Genomic DNA, 27,202 nt, shown 5'->3' with positions numbered 1-27,202 from the left:
CACACTGACATCTGTAACACTCCGGGACATCACACCGACGCCTTTAGAACCCCCGAACATCACACTGACATCTGTAACACTCCGGTACATCACACTGACGCCTGTAACACCCCCGGACATCATACCGACGCCTGTAACACCCCCGGACATCATGCCGACACCTGTAACGCTCCCGGACATCACACTGGCACCTGCTACACTCCCGGACATCACACTGACGCCCGTAACACCCCCGGACGTTACACTGGCACCTGCAACACTCTCAAACATCACACTGACGCCTGTAACACCCCTGGACATCACACTGACGTCTGTAACACTCCGGGACATCACACTGATGCCTCTAACACCCCCGGACATCACACTGACATCTGTAACACTCCGGGACATCACACCGACGCCTGTAACACCCCCGGACATCACACTGACATCTGTAACACTCCGGGCCATCACACTGACGCCTGTAACACCCCCGGACATCATACCGACGCCTGTAACACCCCCGGACATCATACCGACGCCTGTAACACCCCCGGACATCATACTAACGCCTGTAACACCCCCGGACATCACACTAACGCCTGTAACACCCCCGGACATCATACCGACACCTGTAACACCCCCGTACATCGCACTGATGCCTACAACACCCCCGTACATCACACTGATGCCTGTAACACCCCCGTACATCACACTGACACCTGTAACACCCCCGTACATCACACTGACACTTGTAACACCCCCGTACATCACACTGACGCCTGTAACACTCCCGGACATCACACTGACGCCTGTAATGCCCCCGTACATTACACTGACGCCTGTAACGCCCACATACATCACACTGACGTCTGTAACGCCCACATACATCACACTGACACCTGTAATGCCCCCATACATCACAGCAACGTCTGTAAAGCACCCGTACATTACACTGACGTCTGTATCGCCCCCGTACTTCACACTAATGCCTGTAATGCCCCCGTATATTACACTGATGCCTGTAACGCCCCCGTACATCACACTGATGCCTACAACACCCCCGTACATCACACTGATGCCTGTAACACCCCCGTACATCACACTGACACCTGTAATACCACCGTGCATCACACTGACACCTGTAACACCCCCGTACTTCATACTGACGCCTGTAACACTCCCGGACATCACACTGACACCTGTAATACCACCGGACATGACACTGACACTTGTAACACCCATGTACATCACACTGACGCCTGTAACACTCCCGGACATCACACTGATGCCTGTAATGCCCCCGTACATTACACTGACGCCTGTAATGCCCCTGTACATTACATTGACGCCTGTAACGCCCCTGTACATTACATTGACGCCTGTAACGCCCCCGTACATTACACTGACGCCTGTAACGCCCACATACATCACACTGACACCTGTAATGCCCCCGTACATTACACTGACGCCTGTAACGCCCACATACATCACACTGACACCTGTAATGCCCCCGTACATTACACTGACGCCTGTAACGCCCCCGTATATTATACTGATGCCTGTAACGCCCCCGTACATTTCCCTGATGCCTGTAATGACCCCCGTACATCAAACTCACGCCTGTAATTCCCCCGTACATTTTCCTGATGCCTGTAACACCCCCGGACATCACACTGACACCTGTAACACCCCCAGACATCATACCGATGCCTGTAACACCCCCGGACATCACACTGACGCCTGTAGCATCCCCAGACATCATACCGATGCCTGTAACACCCCCGGACATCATACCGACGCCTGTAACACCCCCGGACATCATACCGACGCCTGTAACACTCCTGGACATCATACTGGGACCTGTAATACTCCGGGACATCACACTAACGCCGGTAACGCACCCCCCCCCCCCCGTACATCACACTGACGCCTGTAACATCCCCGTACATCACACTGATGCGTGTAACACCCCCAGACATGACACTGACACTGACACCTGTAACACCCCCAGACATCACACTGACACTTGTAACACCCCCGTACATCATACTGACGCCTGTAACACCCCCGAACATCACACCAACGCCTGTAACGCCCCCGTACATTACACTAACGCCTGTAACACCCCCGGACATCACACTGACGCCTCTAACACCCCCGGACATCACACTGGCACCTGCAACACTCCCGGACATCACACTGGCACCTGCAACACTCCCGGACATCACACTGATGCCTGTAACACCCCGGACATCACACTGACGCCTGTAACACCCCCGGACATCACACTGACGCCTGTAACACCCCCGGACATCACACTGACGCCTCTAACACCCCCGGACATCACACTGGCACCTGCAACACTCCCGGACATCACACTGACGCCTGTAACACCCCCGGACATCACACTGACGCCTGTAACACCCCCGGACATCACACTGACGCCTGTAACACCCCCGGACATCACACTGGCACCTGCAACACTCTCGAACATCACACTGACGCCTGTAACACCCCCGGACATCACACTGACGTCTGTAACACTCCGGGACATCACACTGACGCCTCTAACACCCCCGGACATCACACTGACATCTGTAACACTCCGGGACATCAAACCGACACCTGTAACACCCCCGGACATCACACTGACATCTGTAACACTCCGGGACATCACACTGACGCCTGTAACACCCCCGGATATCATACCGACGCCTGTAACACCCCCGGACATCATGCCGACGCCTTTAACGCTCCCGGACATCACACTGGCACCTGCAACACTCCCGGACATCACACTGACGCCCGTAACACCCCCGGACATCACACTGGCACCTGCAACACTCTCAAACATCACACTGACGCCTGAAACACCCCTGGACATCACACTGACGTCTGTAACACTCCGGGACATCACACTGACACCTGTAACACCCCCAGACATCACACTGACACTTGTAACACCCCCGTACATCATACTGACGCCTGTAACACCCCCAAACATCACACCAACGCCTGTAACGCCCCCGTACATTACACTGACGCCTGTAACACTCCCGGACATCATACTGGGACCTGTAATACTCCGGGACATCACACTGACGCCTGTAACACCCCCGTACATCACACTAACGCCTGTAACGCCCCACCCCCGTACATCACACTGACGCCTGTAACATCCCCGTACATCACACTGATGCGTGTAACACCCCCGACATGACACTGACACTGACACCTGTAACACCCCCAGACATCACACTGACACCTGTAACACCCCCGTACATCACGCTAACGCCTGTAACGCCCCCCCCCGTACATCACACTGACGCCTGTAACATCCCCGTACATCACACTGATGCGTGTAACACCCCCGACATGACACTGACACTGACACCTGTAACACCCCCAGACATCACACTGACACTTGTAACACCCCCGTACATCATACTGACGCCTGTAACACCCCCGAACATCACACCAACGCCTGTAACGCCCCCGTACATGACTCTGACGCCTGTAACACCCCCGGACATGACTCTGACACCTGTAACACCCCCAGACATGACTCTGACACCTGTAACACCCCCAGACATCACACTGACACTTGTAACACCCCCGTACATCATACTGACGCTTGTAACACCCCTGGACATCACACTGACGCCTGTAACACCCACAGACATCACACTGATGCCTGTAACACCCCCGTACATCACACTGACGCCTGTAACACCCCCGGACATCACACCGACTCCTGTAACACCCCCGGACATCACACCGACTCCTGTAACACCCCCGTACATCATACTGACGCCTGTAACACCCCTGGACATCACACTGTTGCATGTAACACCCCCGTACATCACACTGACCCCTGTAACACCCCCGGACATCACACTGACACCTGTAACATCCCCGGACATCACACTGATGCCTGTAACACCGATGGACATCACACTGACATCTGTAACACTCCGGGACATCACACTGACGCCTGTAACATCCCCAGACATCACACCGACTCCTGTAACACTCCCGGACGTCACACTGACACCTGTAACACCCCCAGTACATCACACTGACACTTGTAACACTCCCGGACATCACACTGATGCCTGTAACATCCCCGGACATCACACTGACACCTGTAACACTCCGGGACATCACACCGACGCCTGTAACACCCCTGGACATCACACTGACACCTGTAACTTCCCCTGACATCGCACTGACGCCTGTAACACCCCCGGACATCACACTGACGCCTCTAACACCCCCGGACATCACACTGACGCCTGTAACACCCCCGGACATCACACTGACACCTGCAACACTCCCGGACATCACACTGATGCCTGTAACATCCGCGGACATCACACTGACACTTGTAACACCCCCGTACATCATATTGACGCCTGTAACACCCCCGGACATCACACTGGCACCTGCAACACTCTCGAACATCACACTGACACCTGTAACACTCCCGGACATCACACTGACGCCTCTAATACCCCTGGACATCACACTGACATCTGTAACACTCCGGGACATCACACCGACGCCTTTAGAACCCCCGAACATCACACTGACATCTGTAACACTCCGGGACATCACACTGACGCCTGTAACACCCCCGGACATCATACCGACGCCTGTAACACCCCCGGACATCATGCCGACACCTGTAACGCTCCCAGACATCACACTGGCACCTGCTACACTCCCGGACATCACACTGACGCCCGTAACACCCCCGGACGTTACACTGGCACCTGCAACACTCTCAAACATCACACTGACGCCTGTAACACCCCTGGACATCACACTGACGTCTGTAACACTCCGGGACATCACACTGATGCCTCTAACACCCCCGGACATCACACTGACATCTGTAACACTCCGGGACATCACACCGACGCCTGTAACACCCCCGGACATCACACTGACATCTGTAACACTCCGGGCCATCACACTGACGCCTGTAACACCCCCGGAAATCATACCGACGCCTGTAACACCCCCGGACATCACACCGACGCCTGTAACACCCCCGGACATCACACTAACGCCTGTAACACCCCCGGACATCACACTAACGCCTGTAACACCCCCGGACATCATACCGACACCTATAACACCCCCGGACATCGTACTAACGCCTGTAACACCCCCGTACATCACACTGACGCCTGTAACACTCCCGGACATCACACTGACGCCTGTAACACCCCCGTACATCACACTGACGCCTGTAACGCCCACATACATCACACTGACGTCTGTAACGCCCACATACATCACACTGACACCTGTAATGCCCCCATACATCACAGCAACGTCTGTAAAGCACCCGTACATTACACTGACGTCTGTATCGCCCCCGTACTTCACACTAATGCCTGTAATGCCCCCGTATATTACACTGATGCCTGTAACGCCCCCGTACATCACACTGATGCCTACAACACCCCCGTACATCACACTGATGCCTGTAACACCCCCGTACATCACACTGACACCTGTAATACCACCGTGCATCACACTGACACCTGTAACACCCCCGTACTTCATACTGACGCCTGTAACACTCCCGGACATCACACTGACACCTGTAATACCACCGGACATGACACTGACACTTGTAACACCCCTGTACATCACACTGACGCCTGTAACACTCCCGGACATCACACTGATGCCTGTAATGCCCCCGTACATTACACTGACGCCTGTAATGCCCCTGTACATTACATTGACGCCTGTAACGCCCCTGTACATTACACTGACGCCTGTAACGCCCCCGTCATTACACTGACGCCTGTAACACCCACATACATCACACTGACACCTGTAATGCCCCCGTACATTACACTGACGCCTGTAACGCCCACATACATCACACTGACACCTGTAATGCCCCCGTACATTACACTGACGCCTGTAACGCCCCCGTATATTATACTGATGCCTGTAACGCCCCCGTACATTTCCCTGATGCCTGTAATGACCCCCGTACATCAAACTCACGCCTGTAATTCCCCCGTACATTTTCCTGATGCCTGTAACACCCCCGGACATCACACTGACACCTGTAACGCCCCAGTACATCACACTGACATCTGTAGCGCCCCCGTACATTTGCCTGACGCGTGTAACGCCCCCGTACATCACAGTGACGCTTGTAACGCCCCCGTACATTTTCCTGACACCTATAACACCCCCGGACATTACACTGACGCCTGTAACGCCCCCTCCATCATACTGACACCTGTAACGCCCCCCTACATCATACTGACACCTGTAACGCCCCCGTACATTTCCCTGACGCCTGTAATGTCCCCGTACATTACACTGACACCTGTAATGTCCCCATACATCACACTGACACCTGTAACGCCCCCGTACATTTCCCTGATGCCTGTAACACCCCCGTACTTCATACTGATGCCTGTAACATCCCCGAACATCACACTGATGCCTGTAACACCCCCGTACATTTCCCTGACGCCTGTAACCCCCCTGTACATCACACTGACGCTTGTAACGCCCCCGTACATTTCCCTGACGCTTGTAACGCCCCCATACTTTTCCCTGACGCCTGTAACCCCCCTGTACATCACACTGACGCTTGTAACACTCCCGTACATTTCCCTGACGCTTGTAACTCCCCCGTACATTTCCCTGACACCTGTAACCTGTAACGCCCCTGTACATTACACTGACGCCTGTAACGCCCCCGTACATTTCCCTGACGCCTGTAACACCCTCGTACATTACACTGACGCCTGTAACGCCCCCGTACATTTCCCTGACGCCTGTAACGCCCTCGTACATCACACTGACACCTGTAACGCACCTGTACATTACACTGACGCCTGTAACGCCCCTGTACATTACACTGACACCTGTAACGCCCCCGTACATTTCCCTGACGCCTGTAACGCCCTCGTACATCACACTGACACCTGTAACGCACCTGTACATTACACTGACGCCTGTAACGCCCCTGTACATTACACTGACGCCTGTAACGCCCCTGTACATTACACTGACGCCTGTAACGCCCCTGTACATTACACTGACGCCTGTAACGCCCCTGTACATTACACTGACACCTGTAATGCCCCGTACATCTCCCTGACGCCTGTAACGCCCTCGTACATCACACTGACACCTGTAACGCACCTGTACATTACACTGACGCCTGTAACGCCCCTGTACATTACACTGACGCCTGTAACGCCCCCGTACATTTCCCTGACGCCTGTAACACCCTCGTACATTAAACTGACGCCTGTAACCCCCCTGTACATCACACTGACACCTGTAACACCCCAGTACATTACACTGACGCCTGTAACTCCCTCGTACATTTCCCTGACGCCTGTAACGCCCTCGTACATTACACTGACGCCTGTAACGCCCCCGTACATTTCCCTGACGCCTGTAACGCCCTCGTACATCACACTGACGTCTGTAACACTCCGGGACATCACACTGACGCCTCTAACACCCCCGGACATCACACTGACATCTGTAACACTCTGGGACACCACACCGACGCCTGTAACACCCCCGGACATCACACTGACATCTGTAACACTCCGGGACATCACACTGACGCCTGTAACGCTCCCGGACATCACACAGGCACCTGCAACACTCCCGGACATCACACCGACGCCTGTAACACCCCCGTACATCACACTGACGTCTGTAACACTCCGGGACATCACACTGACGCCTCTAACACCCCAGGGCATCACACTGACATCTGTAACACCCCCGGACATCATACCGTCGCCTGTAACACCCCCGGACATCATACCGACGCCTGTAGCACCCCCGGACATCATACCAACGCCTGTAACACCCCCGGACATCATACCGACACCTGTAACACCGCCGGACATCATACTAACACCTGTAACACCCCCGGACATCACACTGATGCCTACAACACCCCCGTACATTACACTGATGCCTGTAACACCCCCGTACATCACACTGACACCTGTAACACCCCCGTACATCACACTGATGCCTACAACACCCCCGTTCATCACACTGACACCTGTAACACCACCGGACATGACACTGACACTTGTAACACCCCCGTACATCACACTGACGCCTGTAACACTCCCGGACATCACACTGACGCCTGTAATGCCCCGGTACATTACACTGACGCCTGTAACGCCCCCGTACATTACACTGACGCCTGTAACACTCCCGGACATCACACTGACGCCTGTAATGCCCCCGTACATTACACTGACGCCTGTAACGCCCCCGTACATCACACTGACGTCTGTAACGCCCAAATACATCACACTGACACCTGTAATGCCCCCATGCATCACAGCAACGCCTGTAAAGCCCCCGTACATTACACTGACGCCTGTATCGCCCCCGTACTTCACACTAATGCCTGTACCGCCCCCGTATATTACACTGATGCCTGTAACGCCCCCGTACATCACACTGATGCCTACAACACTCCCGGACATCACACTGACACCTGTAATACCACCGGACATGACACTGACACTTGTAACACCCCCGTACATCACACTGACGCCTGTAACACTCCCGGACATGACACTGACGCCTGTAATGCCCCCGTACATTACACTGACCTCTGTAACGCCCACATGCATCACACTGACACCTGTAATGCCCCCATACATCACAGCAACGCCTGTAACGCCCCCGTATATTACACTGATGCCTGTAACGCCCCCGTACATTTCCCTGATGCCTGTAATGACCCCCGTACATCAAACTGACGCCTGTAATTCCCCCGTACATTTTCCTGATGCCTGTAACACCCCCGGACATCACACTGACACCTGTAACACCCCCGTACATCACACTGACACCTGTAACGCCCCGATACATCACACTGACATCTGTAGCTCCCCCGTACATTTGCCTGACGCGTGTAACGCCCCCGTACATCACAGTGACGCTTGTAACACCCCCGTACATTTCCCTGACGCCTATAACACCCCCGGACATCACACTGAAGCCTGTAACGCCCCCCTACATCATACTGACACCTGTAACGCCCCCCTACATCATACTGACACCTGTAACGCCCCCGTACATTTCCCTGATGCCTGCAATGTCCCCGTACATTACACTGACACCTGTAATGTCCCCATACATCACACTGACACCTGTAACGCCCCCGTACATTTCCCTGATGCCTGTAACACCCCCGTACTTCATGCTGACGCCTGTAACATCCCCGGACATCACACTGACGCCTGTAACACCCCCGTACATTTCCCTGACGCCTGTAACCCCCCTGTACATCACACTGACGCCTGTAACGCCCCCGTACATTTCCCTGATGCCTGTAACCCCCCCATACATTTCCCTGACACCTGTAACCTGTAACGCTCCTGTACATTACACTGACGCCTGTAACGCCCCCGTACATTACACTGACGCCTGTAATGCCCCCGTACATTTCCCTGACGCCTGTAACGCCCTCGTACATCACACTGACACCTGTAACCCCCCTGTACATTACACTGACGCCTGTAACCCCCCTGTACATTACACTGACGCCTGTAACCCCCCTGTACATCACACTGACGCCTGTAACGCCCCTGTACATTACACTGACACCTGTAACGCCCTCGTACATTTCCCTGACGCCTGTAACCCCCCTGTACATCACACTGACGCCTGTAACCCCCTGTACATCACACTGACGCCTGTAACGCCCCCGTACATTTCCCTGACGCCTGTAACGTCCTCGTACATTTCCCTGACGCCTGTAGCGCCCTCGTACATTTCCCTGACGCCTGTAACCCCCCTGTACATCGCAATGACGCCTCTAACACCCCCGGACATCACACTGACGCCTGTAACACCCCCGGACATCACACTGACACCTGTAACACCCCCGGACATCACACTGATGCCTGTAACACCCCCGGACATCACACTGATGCCTGTAACACCCCCGGACATCACACTGATGCCTGTAACACCCCCGGACATCACACTGACGCCTGTAACACCCCCTGACATCACACTGACGCCTGTAACACCCCCGGACATCACACTGACACCTGTAACACTCCCGGACATCACACTGACGCCTGTAACACCCCCGGACATCACACTGACGCCTGTAACACTCCCGGACATCACACTGACACCTGTAACACTCCCGGACATCACACTGACGCCTGTAACACTCCCGGACATCACACTGACGCCTGTAACACCCCCTGACATCACACTGACGCCTGTAACACCCCCGGACATCGCACTGACGCCTGTAACACTCCCGGACATCACACTGACGCCTGTAACACCCCCGGACATCACACTGACGCCTATAACACCCCCGGACATCACACTGACGCCTGTAACACCCCCGGACATCACACTGACGCCTGTAACACCCCCGGACATCACACTGACGCCTGTAACACCCCCGGACATCACACTGACGCCTGTAACACCCCCGGACATCACACTGACGCCTGTAACACCCCCGGACATCACACTGACGCCTCTAACACGCCCGGACATCACACTGACGCCTGTAACACCCCCGGACATCACACTGACGCCTGTAACACCCCCGGACATCACGCTGACGCCTGTAACACCCCCGGACATCACGCTGACGCCTGTAACACCCCCGGACATCACGCTGACGCCTGTAACACCCCCGGACATCACACTGACGCCTGTAACACCCCCGGACATCACACTGACGCCTGTAACACCCCCGGACATCACACTGACGCCTGTAACACCCCCGGACATCACACTGACGCCTGTAACACCAACCGGACATCACACTGAAGCCTGTAACACTCCCGGACATCACACTGAAGCCTGTAACACTCCCGGACATCACACTGACGCCTGTAACACCCCCGGACATCACACTGACGCCTGTAACACTCCCTGACATCACACTGACGCCTGCAACAACCCCGGACATCACACTGACGCCTGCAACACCCCCGGACATCACACTGACGCCTGTAACACCCCCGGACATCACACTGACGCCTGTAACACCCCCGGACATCACACTGACATCTGTAACACCCCCGTACATCACACTGACGCCTGTAACACCCCCGTACATCACACTGACGCCTGTAACACCCCCGTACATCACACTGAAGCCTATAACACTCCCGGACATCCCACTGACGTCTGTAACACCCCCGGACATCACACTGACGCCTGTAACACTCCTGAACATCACACTGACGCCTGTAACACCCCCGGACATCACACTGACGCCTGTAACACCCCCGGACATCACACTGACGCCTGTAACATCCCCGGACATCGCACTGAAGCCTATAACACCCCCGGACATCACACTGATGCCTGTAACACCCCCGGACATCACACTGACGCCTGTAACACCCCCGGACATCACACTGAAGCCTATAACACTCCCGGACATCACACTGATGCCTGTAACACCCCCGGACATCACAATGACGCCTGTAACACTCCTGGACATCACACTGACGCCTGTAACACCCCCGGACATCACACTGACGCCTGTAACACCCCCGGACATCACACTGACGCCTGTAACACTCCTGGACATCACACTGACGCCTGTAACGCCCTCGTACATTTCTCTGACGCCTGTTTGTTATACATTCATGTTTCCTGTGTGGCAGAGGTGGATTTGCTGTGGAGTCAGTGGACGGCTTGGGCTTCGTGCTCCAGGACCTGCTTCTATAATGTGGATGATACCGGCCTGCGGAGAAGGTTCCGGCACTGTAACAGCTCAGCGCCGCTCTGCCTAGGAGAGTCCGTGCAGGAGGAGGAGTGCGACATATCCCCCTGCCCTGGTCAGTAATCAGCCATGTAATATACCATATATACCCTGTACACTGTACGTACATCATTATACAGTGTACAGATACAGCCTGTGCTGACTCTCCTGATCACCCCCATATACAGTACAGCGCAGTCAGAAGCTTCATATACAGAAGTTATGACAGATTATTGGTATCAATCAGTAAAATACAGAGTGACAGAAGAAAAGAGAAATATCACTCCCATCAGCACGGACCCTGTTACTGTTCAGGCACGGACCCTGTTACTGTTCAGGCACGGACCCTGTTACTGTTCAGGCACGGACCCTGTTACTGTTCAGGCACGGACCCTGTTACTGTTCAGGCACGGACCCTGTTACTGTTCAGGCACGGACCCTGTTACTGTTCAGGCACGGACCCTGTTACTGTTCAGGCACGGACCCTGTTACTGTTCAGGCACGGACCCTGTTACTGTTCAGGCACGGACCCTGTTACTGTTCAGGCACGGACCCTGTTACTGTTCAGGCACGGACCCTGTTAATGTTCAGGCATGGACCCTGTTAATGTTCGGGTTCGGTGTTTCCCGCGCTGTCACTTGTGTGACAGCGCAGGATACACAGTCTCTGCTGGGCGGTAATAGTGTTACCATGGTCAGGGCGCTGTGGCATCGCACTGACAGGTGTTAGCATGATGCCACAGCTCTGACAGTGACCAGGCGGTAAAAAGCTTGGCGAGTCATAGGCGCCGGCTGATGGTACTACTACCACCATCAGCCGGCGCTTGCTGCCAAAGGAAACAGCGAGTGCAGGCACCGCTGGATGGGAGTAGGAGTCTTCCATCCGCCGGAGCCTGTGCTCTGCTAAGTGTGAAAAAAAATATTAAAATATTAAAATAAAACACATTATACTCACCTACACCTTGTCCCGAATGTTCGCCGCCCCTGCAAAAAATAAAAAAACACCATATACTCACCTTACACCTAATCCAAAAAGCCCATGATCACCTATAATAAAAGTAAAACAATAAACCAACCTCATCCTCACCTGTCCGCCGCAGTCCAAATAGCGAGGGTCCCACGAAGATCCCATGGACAGAGCGGCCACATTGTAAAATGTGACCGCTCTGGTCAGAGTCCAACTTATTGCCAGCGTGGGAAAACACTCCCTGCGCATGCGCAGACCTCACAATACTGAGTCAGTGTATCGCCCCCTGCTGAGCAGAGCCGGTACAGTTTACAATGTGGCCGCTCTGTCCATGGGATCTTCGTGGGACCCTCGCTATTTGGACTGCGGCGGACAGGTGAGGATGAGGTTGTTTTATTGTTTTACTTTTATTATAGGTGATCATGGGCTTTTTGGATTAGGTGTAAGGTGAGTATATGGTGTTTTTTTATTTTTTGCAGGGGCGGCGAACATTCGGGACAAGGTGTAGGTGAGTATAATGTGTTTTATTTTTATTTGAACATTTTTTTTACTAATTTTATCATTTTTTTTTTACTTTCAGCAGAGCACAGGCGCCGGCGGATGGGAGATTACTGTTCCCATCCAGTCGTGCCTGTGCTCGCTGTTCCCTATGGCAGGAGGCGCCAGCTGATGGTGGTAGTAGTACCATCAGCTGGCGCCTATGACCCGTCGTAAGCTTTTTACCGAGGGTCACTGCCACAGTGCTCTGACCACGGTAGCGCTATTACCCCCGATCAGAGCCTGTGTTTCCTGCGCTGTCACACAAGTGGCAGCACGGGAAACCAGGGATATTCGCCTCCTTTATTCACATGAATGGGTCCGTGTTTGGGTTCGGGGTTCGAGTACTGTTTTCGTACCCAAACCCGAACTTTTAAGAAAACTGTTCGGCGTTCTGCTCAATTAGCCAAACCCGAACAGTCACGGGTTCGCCCATCACTATCCGTTGCTTCCATCATCAGTATCTGGTGACCACCTGTCAACTCCATCATGAGCGTGTGGTGACCACCCGTCACCTCCATCATCAGTATCTGGTGACCGCCCGTCCCCTCCATCATCAGTATATGGTGACCACCCGTCACCGCCATCGTCAGTATCTGGTGACCGCCCGTCACCTCCATCATCAGTATCTGGCGACCGCCCGTCACCTCCATCATCAGTATCTGGTGGCCGCCCCTTACCTCCATCGTCAGTATCTGGTGACCACCCCTTACCTCCATCGTCAGTATCTGGTGGCCGCCCCTTACCTGCATTGTCAGTATCTGGTGGCCGCCCCTTACCTCCATCGTCAGTATCTGGTGGCCGCCCCTTACCTCCATCGTCAGTATCTGGTGGCCGCCCTTTACCTCCATCGTCAGTATCTGGTGGCCGCCCCTTACCTCCATCGTCAGTATCTGGTGGCCGCCCCTTACCTCCATCGTCAGTATCTGGTGGCCGCCCCTTACCTCCATCGTCAGTATCTGGTGGCCGCCCCTTACCTCCATCGTCAGTATCTGGTGACCGCCCCTTACCTCCATCTTCAGGTAACAATTAACCCTTCTGTGTATGAGGCTTCTTACTGCGCTGCATTTATTCCACCCCGTCTAAGACTTTTGCACAGCACTGTGTGTATATGTGTATATACCTCTGCTATAACTGCAGCCACACAGGGGCCCAGAACATCTGGGGGCCACCAGCACCTCCTGGTATTCTGATGAGCTCTGCAGAGGGCCCACATAGCGTTCCTGTATATACAGTACACTGATGTCTGCATGCACTCGCTGTATACTGTGTATATACAGTGTATATATATATACCCCTCTCCGCACAGTGCTCGGCGGCTGGTCCTCCTGGGGCTCCTGGACAGAATGTACTGCGACCTGCGACTCTGGAGTCCAAACCCGAAACCGCTCCTGTTCCAGGCCTGTGCCACGTCATGGGGGCCCAAAATGCCAGGGGCCCCACATCCAGACCAGGGAGTGCAACACGCAGCTCTGCAGAGGTGAGCAGCAGGGGCGGAGCCTGGAGACGAGGGAGGAGTCATGTGCCCACAAAGGATTGTAACAAACCCTCAGCTGTGAGAAGTATTAGCTGCAGCGAGTCAGAGAGGCCACATCCGCCCGCAGCGAGCCAGAGGGGCCACGTCCGCCCGCAGCGAGTCAGAGGGGCCACATCCGCCCGCAGCGAGTCAGAGGGTGCACGGCGGTCTGCAGGGAGTCAGAGGGTCCACAGCGGTCTGCAGGGAGTCAGAGGGGCCACATCCGCCCACAGCGAGTCAGAGGGGCCACATCCGCCCGCAGCGAGTCAGAGAGGCCACGTCCGCCCGCAGCGAGCCAGAGGGGCCACGTCCGCCCGCAGCGAGCCAGAGGGGCCACGTCCGCCCGCAGCGAGTCAGAGGGGCCACATCCGCCCACAGCGAGCCAGAGGGGCCACGTCCGCCCGCAGCGAGTCAGAGGGGCCACGTCCGCCGGCAGCGAGTCAGAGGGGCCACGTCCGCCCGCAGCGAGTCAGAGGGGCCACGTCCGCCGGCAGCGAGTCAGAGGGGCCACGTCCGCCCGCAGCGAGTCAGAGGGTGCACGGCGGTCTGCAGGGAGTCAGAGGGTCCACAGCGGTCTGCAGGGAGTCAGAGGGGCCACATCCGCCCACAGCGAGTCAGAGAGGCCACGTCCGCCCGCAGCGAGTCAGAGAGGCCACGTCCGCCCGCAGCGAGTCAGAGGGGCCACGTTCGCCCGCAGCGAGTCAGAGGGGCCACATCCGCCCACAGCGAGTCAGAGAGTGCATGGCGGTCTGCAGGGAGTCAGAGGGTCCACAGTGAGTCAGAGGGGCCACGTCCTCTCACAACGAGTCAGAGAGGCCACGTCCACCCTCAGCGAGTCAGAGGGTGCTCGGCGGTTTGCAGGGAGTCAGAGGGTCCACATCCGCCTGCAGCGAGTCAGGGAGGCCACGTCCTCCCACAACGAGTCAGAGGGGTCATGTATGCCACTGAGAGACATAGGGGCCACATCCACCCGCAGCAAGTCAGAGAGGCCACATTGGCCCACAACGAGTCAGAGGAGCCACATCCGTCACAGCGAGTCAGAGAGGCCACGTCTGCCCGCAGCGAGTCAGAGAGGCCACGTCTGCCCGCAGCGAGTCAGAGAGGCCACGTCTGCCCGCAGCGAGTCAGAGGGGCCACATCCGTCACAGCGAGTCAGAGAGGCCACGTCTGCCCGCAGCGAGTCAGAGAGGCCACGTCTGCCCGCAGTGAGTCAGAGGGGCCACATCCGCCGGCAGCGAGTCAGAGGGGCCACATCCGTCACAGCGAGTCAGAGGGGCCACATCCGTCACAGCGAGTCAGAGGGGCCACATCCGTCACAGCGAGTCAGAGAGGCCACTTCCGCCCGCAGTGAATGATATTGAGGGGAGCTGAGAGAAGTTGCAATTTTTGGCCTTTTCTGTGGTTTTGTTGCCCAGTTTCCCTTGGACACTGCTATCTGTAGACCAGTCTGTGCAGATTTCTCCTTCCATTCAGACTTGTGTCCACCACACATGATGTACCAGACGGTGGAGGAGTGCCGCAGGGGCGGAGGAGCCTGTCCGCGGCTCTGCCTGGACCAGACAGCCTATGTGGAGTGTGCCTCCGACTGCTATGAGGGCTGCTACTGTCCAGAGGGGCTCTACCTCCAGAATTACAGCTGTGTCCCCCGCAGTGAGTGTTCCTGCTACCACCAGGGGGAGTTTCTGCTGCCGGGGGAGAATAGGACACTGGACACCTGCAATAACTGGTCAGTGACTGCCATGTGCTGCCTAACCATGTGTGCGGCCTTTTCCCCCCATGTGCCTCCCGTTCCCCCTTGTGCTGCCTGTTCCATTGTGTACCGCTCAGTCCTCCTTGTGTGAAACCCTGGTTTGCTATCTGTTCCCCCATGTGCCGCTCGTTCCCCCGTGTGCCACTCGTTCCCTCGTGTGTTGCCCGTTTCCCCATGTGCTGCTTGTGCCCCTGTGTTCTGCCCGTTTCCCTGTGTTCCGCCCATTTCCCCGTGTTCCACCCGTTTTCCCATATTCCGCCCGTTTTCCCGTGTTCCGCCCGTTTTCCCGTGTTCTGCCCGTTTTCCCGTGTTCCGCCCGTTCCCCCGTGTGCCGCCCGTTCCCCCGTGTGCCGCCCTTTCCCCCGTGTGCCGCTCTTTCCCCCGTGTGCCGCCCGTTCCCCCGTGCGCTGCCCGTTCCCCCGTGTGCCGCCCGTTCACCAGGGTGCCACCTGTTCCTCATGTGCCATGTGAGCGGACACTCAGTCATGTTCTCATGTTTGTCTCCAGCACGTGTGTTTCTGGGAAGATGGTGTGCGGCACCGAGCACTGTCCAGGTAACAACAGCTTGTTTCATCACGTGTGAGCCATAAACAGAGGGGCCAAATGCATTGCATCACACTGGCGTCATGATAAACTTGAACAAGAGGGGGCGACAATGCTCGGACCTGGGGGGTAACATGACACTTCCCTACAGCCCTAACTTCTTAGAAACTGGAAGTGGTTTTTTTCTGTCCCTTGATTGTGGGTCCATATACTGGATGAATAGTCACATTCTACAGACAATTATTTTCTTAGTGTATGTTAGAGAAGGTCCTGGGACTGAGGATAACTCTTCTCCCTTTTTACTCTTCCTGATCCCGGGGGCTGAGGATAACTCTTCTCCCTTTTTACTCTTCCTGATCCCAGGGGCTGAGGATAACTCTTCTCCCTTTTTACTCTTCCTGATCCCGGGGGCTGAGGATAACTCTTCTCCCTTTTTACTCTTCCTGATCCCGGGGGCTGAGGATAACTCTTCTCCCTTTTTACTCTTCCTGATCCCGGGGGCTGAGGATAACTCTTCTCCCTTTTTACTCTTCCTGATCCCAGGGGCCGAGGATAACTCTTCTCCCTTTTTACTCTTCCTGATCCCGGGGGCTGAGGATAACTCTTCTCCCTTTTTACTCTTCCTGATCCCAGGGGCTGAGGATAACTCTTCTCCCTTTTTACTCTTCCTGATCCCGGGGGCTGAGGATAACTCTTCTCCCTTTTTACTCTTCCTGATCCCGGGGGCTGAGGATAACTCTTCTCCCTTTTTACTCTTCCTGATCCCGGGGGCTGAGGATAACTCTTCTCCCTTTTTACTCTTCCTGATCCCAGGGGCTGAGGATAACTCTTCACTAGTGATGAGCGAGCATGCTCGTTACTCAAGATTTCCGAGCATGCTCGGGTGTTTTCCGAGTATCTTCAGCGTGCTCGGGTGTTATGTTTCAGTCACTCCGTGCTCATAATTTGCGACTGTTTGACAGGTTTAATACATGTGAGGAATGCTTGTTTCTTAGGCATTCCTCACATGTATTAAAGGTGTCAAACAGTCACAAATCATGAGCACAGAGTGACTGAAACTTAACACCCGAGCACGCTGAAGATACTTGGCGAGCACCCGAGCATGTGCGCCTAAAGGGTTAACAGAACATACTCGCTCATCACTACTCGTCACCCTTTTTACTGTTCCTGATCCCGGGGGCTGCGGATAACTCTTGATCCTTGTTATTTTTCCTGATCCCGGGGGCTGAGGATAACCCTTCTTCCTACTCTGCTATAACACGTAATATATTGCCATGTCTTCATCCCCATTCTTGCAGTGGATTGTGGCTGGAGCAGCTGGATGGCTTGGAGTTCCTGCAGCAGGACTTGTAATGTGGGGACTAGACGTCGCTACCGTTCGGGAACCAACCCACCGCCAGCCTTTGGGGGGAAGCTCTGTGAGGGCTCCAGTGTTGTCATAGAATTTTGCAGCTTGCAGCCTTGTAAAGGTAGGTCCAGTAGGGGACAGCCCCATAGGAATGGTACTGACAGCAGGGTCAAAGACTCTGCAGCTCCTAGTCCTCACCGTGCATGACCTACACATTTGCCCTTGGTATTGTATTGTGAATTCACCTTGTAGAATCATTGTTAATGTTTTACAGTTGTGCTCAAAAGTTTACATACCCCGGCAGAATTTTTCCTTTCTTGGCCTTGTTTCAGAGAATATGAATGATAATAAAAACCTTTTCCTCCCCTCATGGTTATTGGTTGGGTGAAGCCATTTATTGTCAAACTACTGTGTTTTCTCTTTTTATATCTTAAAGACAACTAAAAACATCCAAATGACCCTGATCAAAAGTTCACATACCCCAGTTCTTAATACCGTGTATTGCCCCCTCTAACATCAATGACAGCTTGAAGTCTTTTGTGGTAGTTGTGGATGAGGTTCTTTATTTTCTCAGATGGTAAAGCTGCCCATTCTTCTTGGCAAAAAGCCTCCAGTTCCTGTAAATTCCTGGGCTGTCGAGCATGAACTGCGCTCTTGAGATCTCCCCAGAGTGGCTCAATGATATTGAGGTCAGGAGACTGAGATGGCCTCTCCAGAACCTCCACTTTGTTCTGCTGTAGCCAATGACAGGTCGACTTGGCCTTGTGTTTTGGATCGTTGTCGTGTTGGAACGTCCAAGTACGTCCCATGCGCAGCTTCCGGGCTGATGAGTGCAAATTTGCCTCCAGTATTTGCTGATAACGTGCTGTATCCATCTTTCCTTCAACTTTTACCAAGTTTCCTGTGCCTTTGTAGCTCATACATCCCCAAAACATCAGCGATCCACCTCCGTGCTTTACTGTAGGAATGGTGTTCCTTTCATCATAGGCCTTGTTGACCTCTCTCCAAATGTAACATTTATGGTTGTGGCCAAAAAGTTCAATTTTGGTCTCATCACTCCAAATTACCTTGTTCCAGAAGTTTTGAGGCTTGTTTCTGTGCTGTTTGGAGTATTGTAAGCGAGATACTTTGTGGCATTTGCGCAGTAATAGCTTTCTTCTGGCGACTCGACCATGCAGCCCATTTTTTCAAGTGCCTCCTTATTGTGCATCTTGAAACAGCCACACCGCTAGTTTTCAGAGAGTCCTGAATTTCAGCTGATGTTATTTGTGGGTTTTTCTTTGCATCCCGAACAATTTTCCTGGCAGTTGTGGCCGAAATCTTTGTTGCTCTATGTCAGGCAAAATTTATTTTTGTGCTAGTTTTAAAAATGTTGAAAGGACAGCCAGAGATGTCTTAAATCTCCGCCCCCTGTTTACTTGGAAGGGACCTCCATAGAAATCTACTCTTGCTTCCCCCAAACAAGGAATTTTTATAACCGCCAAGAAAAACCTCAGCCCAGAGCAAGCATTCTGGTCTACACTGGATTTCCCCTCCAAAGCCCTATTGTGTAACTGTACAAACTTTTAATGTCGAGTTTAATAATGCACATGACTGTCACAAACCCATGGACCACATTTTTGGGATGCTCACCTTTTTCCAGTTATGATGGTGTATCTTTCATAACTGGGAAACCACCAGAAACCTAGGATATGGGTTCTGAGCTTCTGAACATCATAGAAATATCATATTTGATATCAATCTTCATGAATATTGGTGACGGCAAACATGATGTATCCATCTTGGATGTGGGCCCCCCCCCATACCAAGATATGAAAGATGAAGGATTTTTATGTCTTGTGCAGCTGGGTGGATTCACAAAACCGAGCCCCCGTGTTAGGTAAACAACATGGGTGTGTCCTAGTGTTTTGCCTCCTTACTAAAAACAAGAACCTCCATGTTGGCTCATTCCAACCCAGGGACGTCAGACGCAAGCACTCCTCGCTGCGTGGAGGCATCACACCTAATTTCCGGGGAGCCGTCCCCCACACAGAATCTGAGACCATCACCTCGTGGCGCAGGTTTTGATATTATTTACCCCTTTTATTTTAATAACTGTTTTATGCATATATGTAAATTGTCTCTTTTATAATATCTTGTATATCTTTTGTAAATACTGCCCACTTTTGGGAGTAAATTAGTATTATTTACCAGCTTCGTTCTTCTTGTCCTATGTCGAGCAAACACGTTCTTCACCCGCTAATTCACGTTACCTAACGGGTACCCGATCCACCTGTTAAGAGATCGGTGGTGGTCGCATACGGTGTATTTATGTGATATTGTGGTTGAGGGTGGCTGGATTGAGGTATATATACGTTCCTTGAAGGAACTGGTGGTATATATACGTCCTGTCACATCACGTGCCACAATAGTCGACATAAATGAGAGCAGCTGCGCCCTGTTGCTTATCCTCGGTCAATACCGTGTTTGACCAGCAGGATAAGGGGGCGCCAGAGGGCTGCAAGGTCTGACCAAGTTTTCCTGACAGTCTACCTGACCGTGGTTTGGTTTTTACAGAGCCCCTGATTTTCCATTTGTTAATCACAGTTTGAACGCTGCTGACTGGCATTATCAATTCCTTGGATATCTTTTTGTATCCCTTTCCTGTGTTATACAGTTCAACTACCTTTTCCCGTAGATCCGTTGACAATTCTTTTGTTTTCCCCATGACTCACAATCCAGAAACGTCAGTGGCTGGATAAATGATGCAAGAGTCTGTCTGGATCCCAGAAACTCACTCAGCTTTTATGTACATACACTGATTAAAAGCAAACCGGTCACAGGTGAGGATGTTACCTTTAGTAGCCATTCAAACCCATTTGTGTCCAATTCTGTGCATGTTATCAGGCCAAAATCACCAGGGTATGTGAACTTCTGATCAGGGTCAGTTGGATGTTTTTGGTCGTCATTAAGATTTAAAAAGAGAAAACACAGTAGTTTGACAATAAATGGCTTCACCCAACCAATAACCATGAGGGGAGAAAAAATTTTTTTGTTATCATTCATATTCTCTGAAACAAGGCCAAGAAAGGAAAAATTCTGCCGGGGTATGTAAACTTTTGAGCACAACTGTATATTGGATATTGAGTAGCATTGCTATACACCATACATGGCAAACTCTGGCCCATGGGCCAAATCTGGCCCGCAGGGTGGTTTTATTTGGCCCGCGACACCAAAACCACCACCGAGACTTTGACCATGTTTTTGGCCCTCCCATCCCTGCTATACACTGACCAATCATATAAACACAGCACATTTCTTTTTTCTCCCATTTTTCACAAGCTGAACACAAAGATCTAAGACTTTTTCAATGGACACAAAAAGTCTTTTTCTCTCAGATATTGTTCACAAATGTCTAAATCTGTGTTAGTGAGATCTTCTCCTCTGCCGAGATCATCCGTCCTCCTCACCGGTGTGACATATCCAGATAATGTGTCTAGATCTGTGTTAGTGAGCTCTTCTCCTCTGCCGAGATCATCCGTCCTCCTCACCGGTGTGACATATCCAGATAATGTGTCTAGATCTGTGTTAGTGAGATATTCTCCTCTGCCGAGATCATCCGTCCACCTCACCGGTGTGACATATCCAGATAATGTGTCTAGATCTGTGTTAGTGAGCTCTTCTCCTCTGCTGATATCATCCGTCCACCTCACCGGTGTGACATATCCAGATAATGTGTCTAGATCTGTGTTAGTGAGATCTTCTCCTCTGCCGAGATCATCCGTCCTCCTCACCGGTGTGACATACCCAGATAATGTGTCTAGATCTGTGTTAGTGAGATCTTCTCCTATGCCGAGATCATCCGTCCACCTCACCAGTGTGACATATCCAGATAATGTGCCTAGATCTGTGTTAGTGAGCTCTTCTCCTCTGCCGAGATCATCCGTCCACCTCACCGGTGTGACATGTCCAGATAATGTGTCTAGATCTGTGTTAGTGAGATCTTCTCCTCTGCTGAGATCATCCGTCCTCCTCACCGGTGTGACATATCCAGATGATGATTCGACACATGATTATTGCACAGGTGCCGCTGGCTGATGTCAACGTTGAGAATCGGGTGTCCCATGGTGGCGGTGGGGTTATGGTACGGGCAGGCGTATGCTATGGACAATAGTGCATTTTATTGATGCCTTTGTGAATGCACAGAGATACCGTGACGAGATCCTGAGGCCATTGTTGTCCTATTCATCCACCAACACCACCCCATATTGCAGCAGGATGACAACGCACGGCCCCATGTTACAGCATGATAACGCACGGCCCCATGTTGTAGCATGGTAACGCACGGCCCCATGATGCAGTATGATTACGCACAGCCCCATGTTGTAGCATGATAATGCACGGCCCCATGTTGCAGCATGATAATGCACGGCCCCATGTTACAGCATGATAATACACGGCCCCATGTTGCAGCATGATAACGCACGGCCCCATGTTACAGCCTGATAATGCATGGCCCCATGTTACAGCATGATAACGCACGGCCCCATGTTGCAGCATGATAACGCACGGCCCCATGTTACAGCATGATAACGCACGGCCCCATGTTGCAGCAGGATAATGCATGGCCCCATGTTACAGCATGATAACGCACGGCCCCATGTTGCAGCATGATAATGCACGGCCCCATGTTGCAGCATGATAACGCACGGCCCCATGTTGCAGCATGATAATGCACGGCCCCATGTTGCAGCATGATAATGCACGGCCCCATGTTGCAGCATGATAACGCACGGCCCCATGTTGCAGCATGATAATGCACGGCCCCATGTTGCAGCATGACAATGCACGACCCCATGTTGCAGCAGGATAACGCATGGCCCCATGTTGCCACAATTCCTGGAGAAAATCTCAGATTTAGACACATTTATTAACAATATTTGTGAGAGAAAGGCCTTTTGTGTCCATAGAAAAACACTTAGATCTTTGAGTTCAGCTCATGAATATAAAAGCAGCACTTGTTTCTCCAGTGTCTGTTCTCCATGTTGTTCTGTTATTTGGACACTGATAACATGTTTACTATATAGCACTAAGGACCATTATATCGGCCCTATGTGGCCCTATGATATAGAGCTCTGATAGATAGCACTGTGATGCACACACCATATGGCGCTATGAAATAGCCATTGGGGGCAGTCTATGACCTTCTGTCATCCTGGCTGGCACCATGATGGGACCCTCTCTGGTAATATCCTGCAAGCTAGGATTTGACCTTTTTCCTCTGTGATATTTTGGAACGTGTACTCTTTTTCTAGGTGCTGCTGGGGACTGGAGTCCATGGTCAGAATGTTCTGTACCCTGCGGAGGAGGATACAGGAATCGCAGCCGGGTCAGCATTGTGCTGCGCGGGATTGAGTTCTCCACCTGTAACCGGATGCCGTGTTCAGGTTAGAGACCTCTTACCATGTGTCACACCAGATCCGTGACTCTGCAGATCTTCTCTGCCTGGAAATTATCTCTTCTCCTTTGATGTCCCCAGTCATCTCCAGAACATCTCACTGGAGACATCTCCAAATAGGTCGTCTGTATCCTAGTAAAATCAGTGATGGGCCTTTCTAAAGAGTTATTTTTAGGCAACTCTCTGGGTTAGTGCATTCCAGAGAACTGATGCATTACTGTGGAGAGGTCTAGTAGGTGGTAGATAGAGATGAAGAGGAGATGTAGGGCGGTGCAGCGCTGTGGAGAGGCCGGGTAAGTGGTAGATAAAGATGAGTAGAAGATGTAGGGTGGCGCAGAACTGTGGAGAGGATGGGTTGTAGACAGATGAGGAGGAGATGTAGAGTGGTGCTGCACTGTGGAGAGGTCAGGTAGGTGGTAGACAGAGATGAGGAGATGTAGGGCGGTGCAGCACTGTGGAGAGGACGGGTAGGTGGTAGGCAGAGATGAGGAGGAGATGTAGAGCGGTGCAGCACTGTGGAGAGGACGGGTAGGTGGTAGACAGAGATGAGGAGCAGATGTAGAGCGGTGCAACACTGTGGAGAGGACGGGTAGGTGATAGATAGAGATAAGGAGGAGATGTAGGGTGGTGCAGCACTGTGGAGAGGACAGGTAGGTGGTAGACAGAGATGAGGAGCAGATGTAGAGCGGTGCAACACTGTGGAGAGGACGGGTAGGTGGTAGATAGAGATGAGGAGGAGATGTAGGGCGGTGCAGCATTATGGAGAGAACAGTTAGGGTGGTAGACAGATGAGAAGGAGATGTAGGGTGGTGCAGCACTGTGGAGAGGACAGGTAGGTGGTAGACAGAGATGAGAAGGAGATGTAGGGCGGTGCAGCGGTGTGGAGAGGACAGGTAGGTGGTAGACAGATGAGGAGATGTAGGGCGGTGCCGCACTGTGGAGAGGACGGGTAGGTGGTAGTCAGCGATGAGGAGGAGATGTAGGGCAGTGCAGCACTGTGGAGAGGACGAGTAGGGTGGTAGACAGAGATGAGAAGGAGATGTAGGGCGGTGCAGCACCATGGAGAGAACAATTAGGGTGGTAGACAGATGAGAAGGAGATGTAGGGCGGTGCAGCACTATGGAGAGGACGGGTAGGTGGTAGTCAGCGATGAGGAGGAGATGTAGGGCGGTGCAGCACAGTTGAGAGGATGGGTAGGGTGGTAGACAGAGATGAGGAGGAGATATATGGCGGTGCCGCACTGTGGAGTGGACGAGTAGGGTGGTAGACAGAGATGAGAAGGAGATGTAGGGCGGTGCAGCACTGTGGAGAGGACAGGTAGGTGGTAGACAGAGATGAGGAGGAGACGTAGAGCGGTGCAACACTGTGGAGAGGACGGGTAGGTGGTAGATAGAGATGAGGAGGAGATGTAGGGCGGTGCAGCATTATGGAGAGAAAAGTTAGGGTGGTAGATAGAGATGAGAAGGAGATGTAGGGCGGTGCAGCACTATGGAGAGGACGGGTAGGTGGTAGTCAGAGATGAGGAGGAGATGTAGGGCGGTGCAGCACAGTTGAGAGGATGGGTAGGGTGGTAGACGGAGATGAGGAGGAGATGTAGGGCGGTGCAGCACTGTGGAGCGGACGGGTAGGTGGTAGACAGATGAGGAGGAAATGTACAGCGGTGCAGCACTATGGAGAGTGTTACGGATCCGGGTGGTGGAACCTCTGTGCTGCGGTGAAAGGAGGGACGCAGAGGGGCGTAACTAAGTATCAACCAGGACAGACCCTGGTCGTACGGCGGCTAACGACTCCGTGACCAGGGAGGGACCGAGCAGAGGGACCAGGTGCTACTCTGGGGACCGACCTTGTAAGAGAGCAGGTGACTCCCACGGGTCAGATGGCTGAGACTGACCGATACCTCAGATGGGCACAGCAGGCAGGCTGACGAGAGGTCCGGGTAGAAGAACTGGCAGAGACAGCAGGTGATAGGCGGAAGTCTCTAGGTAGGCTGTCAGGTGGTCACGGCAAGTGACAGGCGGGAGCCTCTAGGTAGGCTGCCAGGTGGTCACGGCAAGTGACGGGCAGGAGCCTCCGGGTAGGCTGTCAGGTGGTCACGGCAAGTGACAGGCGGGAGCCTCTAGGTAGACTGTCAGGTGGTCACGGCAAGTGACAGGCAGGAGTCTCCGGGTAGGCAGACAGGTGATCACGGCAAGTGACGGGCAGGAGCCTCCGGGTAGGCAGACAGGTAACAGGCAGGTGCTTCCAGGTAAGCTGGTGGGTGAGGCCCATAGACAGACTGGCGGACTGAATGGAAGACAGACTGTCGGGCTGGAGAGTAGTCAGGCTGGCGGACTGGACTGATAGTCAGGCTGGCAGGCAGGACTAGTAGTCAGGCTAGCAGCGGGACCTGAGGGCTGAAGCAGAGTTAAGTACACTGTGCATCAACTATTGATCAGGCACCTCCATTTTGGAGGAGGTGCCTTATATATGGGAGGACCTCCGGCAATTGGCCGGGGACTCCTTAGGGTGGCGCGTGCGGCCCTTTTAAGAGGAAGGGAGCGCGCGCCCTAAGCACAGTGCCCGGGAAGCTGCGCGTGCCGGCAGCAGAAGCAGGAAGAGGAGCGCTGGAGGACGCCGGGCAGGGAGCGCGGCAGTGAGAGGGATGGCGTCTGCCTGGCAGAGGGCAGAGACGCCGATGCTACAGTACCCCCCCCCCTTACGCCCCCTCTTTTTTAGGCCAGAAAGAAATTTTTCAAGAAGAAGCGGGGCATGAATGTTCTCCCTGGGTTCCCAAGTTCTCTCCTCTGGGCCAAACCCCTTCCAATCTACCAGAAAAAAGGTTTTTCCTCTTACCCTCTTGGTGGCCAGAATGTTCTCTACCTCATAGACGTCCTCAGCAGAGACCGGAGCTGGAGAGGTACCTGGATTGTTGGAAAAAGAATTAAACACAACAGGTTTGAGGAGAGATACGTGGAAGGAGTTGGAAATCCGTAAGGTGGCCGGGAGTTTTAACTTGTAGGCCACTGGGTTGATTTGTTTGAGGACTTCAAATGGACCGATGAACCGAGGACCTAACTTGTAGGAGGGTATTTTGAGCCGAACATGTTTGGAGGAGAGCCAAACCTTGTCACCGGGATGGAATTGAGGCGGATCCAGATGTCTCTTGTCAGCATATCTCTTCATCCGCTCGGAGGACTGAAGAAGTGCGGACCTAGTATTCTCCCAAATGGTGGAAAATTTGCTGACCAGAGACTCCGTGGCAGGGTTGTCCACAGAAGCGGAGACGGGAAACGGAATCCGGGGATGTTGACCATAGACTATAAAGAATGGGGATTTGGAAGTCGATTCGCTCT

The 27,202-nt window shown here is 53.3% G+C and overlaps 1 protein-coding gene across 1 annotated transcript in view; it reads left to right on the top strand.

Moving 5' to 3' along the window:
- The window catches only part of LOC141264133 (SCO-spondin-like), a 521,676-nt gene that overhangs the window by 230,477 nt on the left and 263,997 nt on the right, over positions 1 to 27,202 (top strand). The window contains exons 42-47 of the mRNA XM_073676443.1: positions 11,676 to 11,849; positions 14,586 to 14,756; positions 16,266 to 16,518; positions 17,050 to 17,096; positions 18,384 to 18,554; positions 23,728 to 23,859. Coding sequence (XP_073532544.1) covers positions 11,676 to 11,849; positions 14,586 to 14,756; positions 16,266 to 16,518; positions 17,050 to 17,096; positions 18,384 to 18,554; positions 23,728 to 23,859 — 948 coding nt within the window. The remainder of the gene's footprint in view (positions 1 to 11,675; positions 11,850 to 14,585; positions 14,757 to 16,265; positions 16,519 to 17,049; positions 17,097 to 18,383; positions 18,555 to 23,727; positions 23,860 to 27,202) is intronic.

This window comes from Phyllobates terribilis, unplaced genomic scaffold (genome assembly GCF_046119375.1).
Source record: "Phyllobates terribilis strain yellow unplaced genomic scaffold, ASM4611937v1 Scaffold_4__5_contigs__length_816908805, whole genome shotgun sequence".
Lineage (NCBI taxonomy): Eukaryota > Metazoa > Chordata > Amphibia > Anura > Dendrobatidae > Phyllobates > Phyllobates terribilis.
The sequence above is the reverse complement of the archived record's forward strand: the minus strand, read 5'-3'. Positions and strand labels throughout refer to the sequence as shown.